The sequence below is a fragment of the Limulus polyphemus genome, unplaced genomic scaffold, assembly GCF_000517525.1.
Source record: "Limulus polyphemus unplaced genomic scaffold, Limulus_polyphemus-2.1.2 Scaffold272, whole genome shotgun sequence".
NCBI classification, from domain to species: domain Eukaryota; kingdom Metazoa; phylum Arthropoda; class Merostomata; order Xiphosura; family Limulidae; genus Limulus; species Limulus polyphemus.
The window spans coordinates 357,430-359,879 of record NW_013665882.1 but is presented as its reverse complement, the minus strand read 5'-3'; the positions used below and the strand labels follow the sequence as shown (position 1 = coordinate 359,879).

Below are 2,450 nucleotides of genomic sequence, written 5' to 3'. Positions count from 1 at the left end.
ATAAAAGCTATTGTTGGAATGTGGTATCATCAAAATGCACTGGCGTTTCTATACATTAGAAGTTGTTAATCTAAATAATTTTTACCAATAATTATTCTATGAATACGCCACGAATTAATTTCATGAATTATCCTAATTTTGATTGGCTCATAAAGGAATTTACCGATGTTTGACTGCCTCGACTGCACTTTTCTGCCTTTTTGTTGGTCAAGCTTGATTTCACAAAATTCATTTATTTCAGTTAGCTATGAAATATGAAGTTAGGGTATACTGTGGAGTGGGGTGGTAGTACTTGCCCTGTCCTTTTTAATGGGCTAATTGCTAGGATATATATATATATGTGTGTGTGTGTGTGTATGCATGATAAAACAGTCATTCAGAATATACATGTTATGTTGACTGATGTTGATTGGAATATCAGCATAAGTTATTGTAATCTTCTTACTTTAATGGACATAGCATGTATGTCAGTATCTATGTGTGTAACCAAAACTCCTGCACCATCTAATGAAAGGCACCACAAACAAAATTCCATAAAACATTTCACACTTTGGGTATTCAAGATTCAGACAATTAGAAAAATAACTGTGGTATGTGCAAGAATCATTTCTTTATAATAGAACAGAATTTTAAATAAAAGTACTCTCCTAACAACAAGAACATGGCTTTCACTAGGACTGTACTTGAAAGTTGGATTGTATCTTTATTGATGTAATTTTTGAATATAGTACTGAGAAACAACAAAAAATCAAACAAAATCATCAAAAAAATATTAGGAAAGTAAAATGTTTTTTACATTAAAGTTTACATTTAATGTACTATAAAGGTCTTAGTTTTCTGATATTGATTTTATTTTACACTGTATTTACTCAATTAGTTTAGGTTACATCTTCTAGATACTGTAGCTTTTAAAGTACTAAGATTTGCTATCTAAAAATAATATAATAACCACAGGGCCAGTTATCTGTGGAACATTTTGAAATGATTGGATGCTGCAGTAAAAGAAAAGTTGTGAGATTTATTTTTTTCTGATTTTCAAGCCCAAGGTGGTTACTGAAATAGATGAAGTGGAGTTAGCTAAACAGCTTGAAAGATTAGAAATGGCTAATGCTGAGGTAGCAGGTGATGATGATGATGATGAAACTGCAGAAGCTGGAAGTGAAGATGATGAAGGAGAAGAGCAACCATAGGGTGAATTTATTTTAAAACTCTGAAGCTGGTAACTAAACTGTTTGAATAGTAGAGGTCCTGTGCTAAGATGAATTTAAAACATGTCTCATTTATCTTATTTCTACATTATCAAAATTGTGTAATGCTTTGCAGAAAAATTGACATATAAATTACTATTTCTGGCTGTGTTAATATTATATGATGTAAATAAATTAAAATTAAATTGGGTTATCTTCAATTATAAGAATGTTATTGATAAAGAATTCATCAATAATCTTGCTGTCTGTACTTGCCCATCATGTTTAATTAAAATCTGTTTTGTCTTATACTTATGAGAGATACACGATTTATGTAGCATGTTTTTGTGTAAGGCTTAGATTTTTTTATTAATTTTTTTTTACTTAAAATGTAAAATTTTCTCATTCTAATAGGTTTGTATGTTGTATCTTTGGCCATAAAAGCATGACAACTGGTGTGCATTCTTGCCTGGAGGGGATTAATTTGCTGTATAATTGTCCCCAATCACTCTTAAATTACTTAAGAAACTTACAAGCATATTCTTCCAACCATACCTTCGGTATTTTGTGAGGATTTCTCAGATAAAAAGTTTCATTGATAACCATTGTGATTATATATGAAAGCATGAAGAACATATAGTGTGGTAAACATAAAAAGATGTGATGGAATTTTAAACTTTACTGAAGTAATATTCATGCCACAATTCATGTACAAAACAAATGTACAATTTGTACCTAAATGAAGGTTCCCAAATTATACTCTTTTTTTTTCTTTCTTTTTTTTATGAAAGAATATTATTGGTTGAGAGATTAGAAGTACATGACATGTGTGATACAGATAGAAAAAAGTGAGTATTCAAATACATAAAAAGATGTCTGTTTTCATCTCACCAGCAAAAAAAAAAAAAAATGATAATAATTAGTGGTTATTTTTATATTCCTCCAAACTGTTAAAGGGAATTTTTAATCATTATTAAAGTGGTGTTCATTTATTTTTTCAAACAAAGAGTTATGTTTAATGTTGTTTTTTGCAGAATTTTTCCTGAAATATCTTTTGTAAACTTTTTTGGTAGTTCTAAATGTTTTGTGTTTTGAAGTGCATAGCTTTTGTCTAATCTTTTTTTTTTTTGATAAGTTATGAACAATGTATTTTCAATAGCAAGCTAAATCAGTGGAAAATGATTCCTTCACAATGTATGAGAAATATAGCTTGTACATTTCAAAATGATACATACATGTTTGAGTATTCTTATAAACTTTTAT

General features: G+C 29.0%; 1 protein-coding gene across 1 annotated transcript in view; it reads left to right on the top strand.

The window, feature by feature from the left end:
• The window catches only part of LOC106456923 (eukaryotic translation initiation factor 2 subunit 1-like), a 20,291-nt gene extending 18,194 nt beyond the window's left edge, over nt 1–2,097 (top strand). Inside the window, exon 6 of the mRNA XM_022382701.1 lies at nt 1,041–2,097. Within this exon, the coding sequence (XP_022238409.1) occupies nt 1,041–1,190 (150 nt within the window). The 3' untranslated portion in view covers nt 1,191–2,097. The remainder of the gene's footprint in view (nt 1–1,040) is intronic.
• The last annotated feature ends 353 nt before the right edge of the window (nt 2,098–2,450 follow it).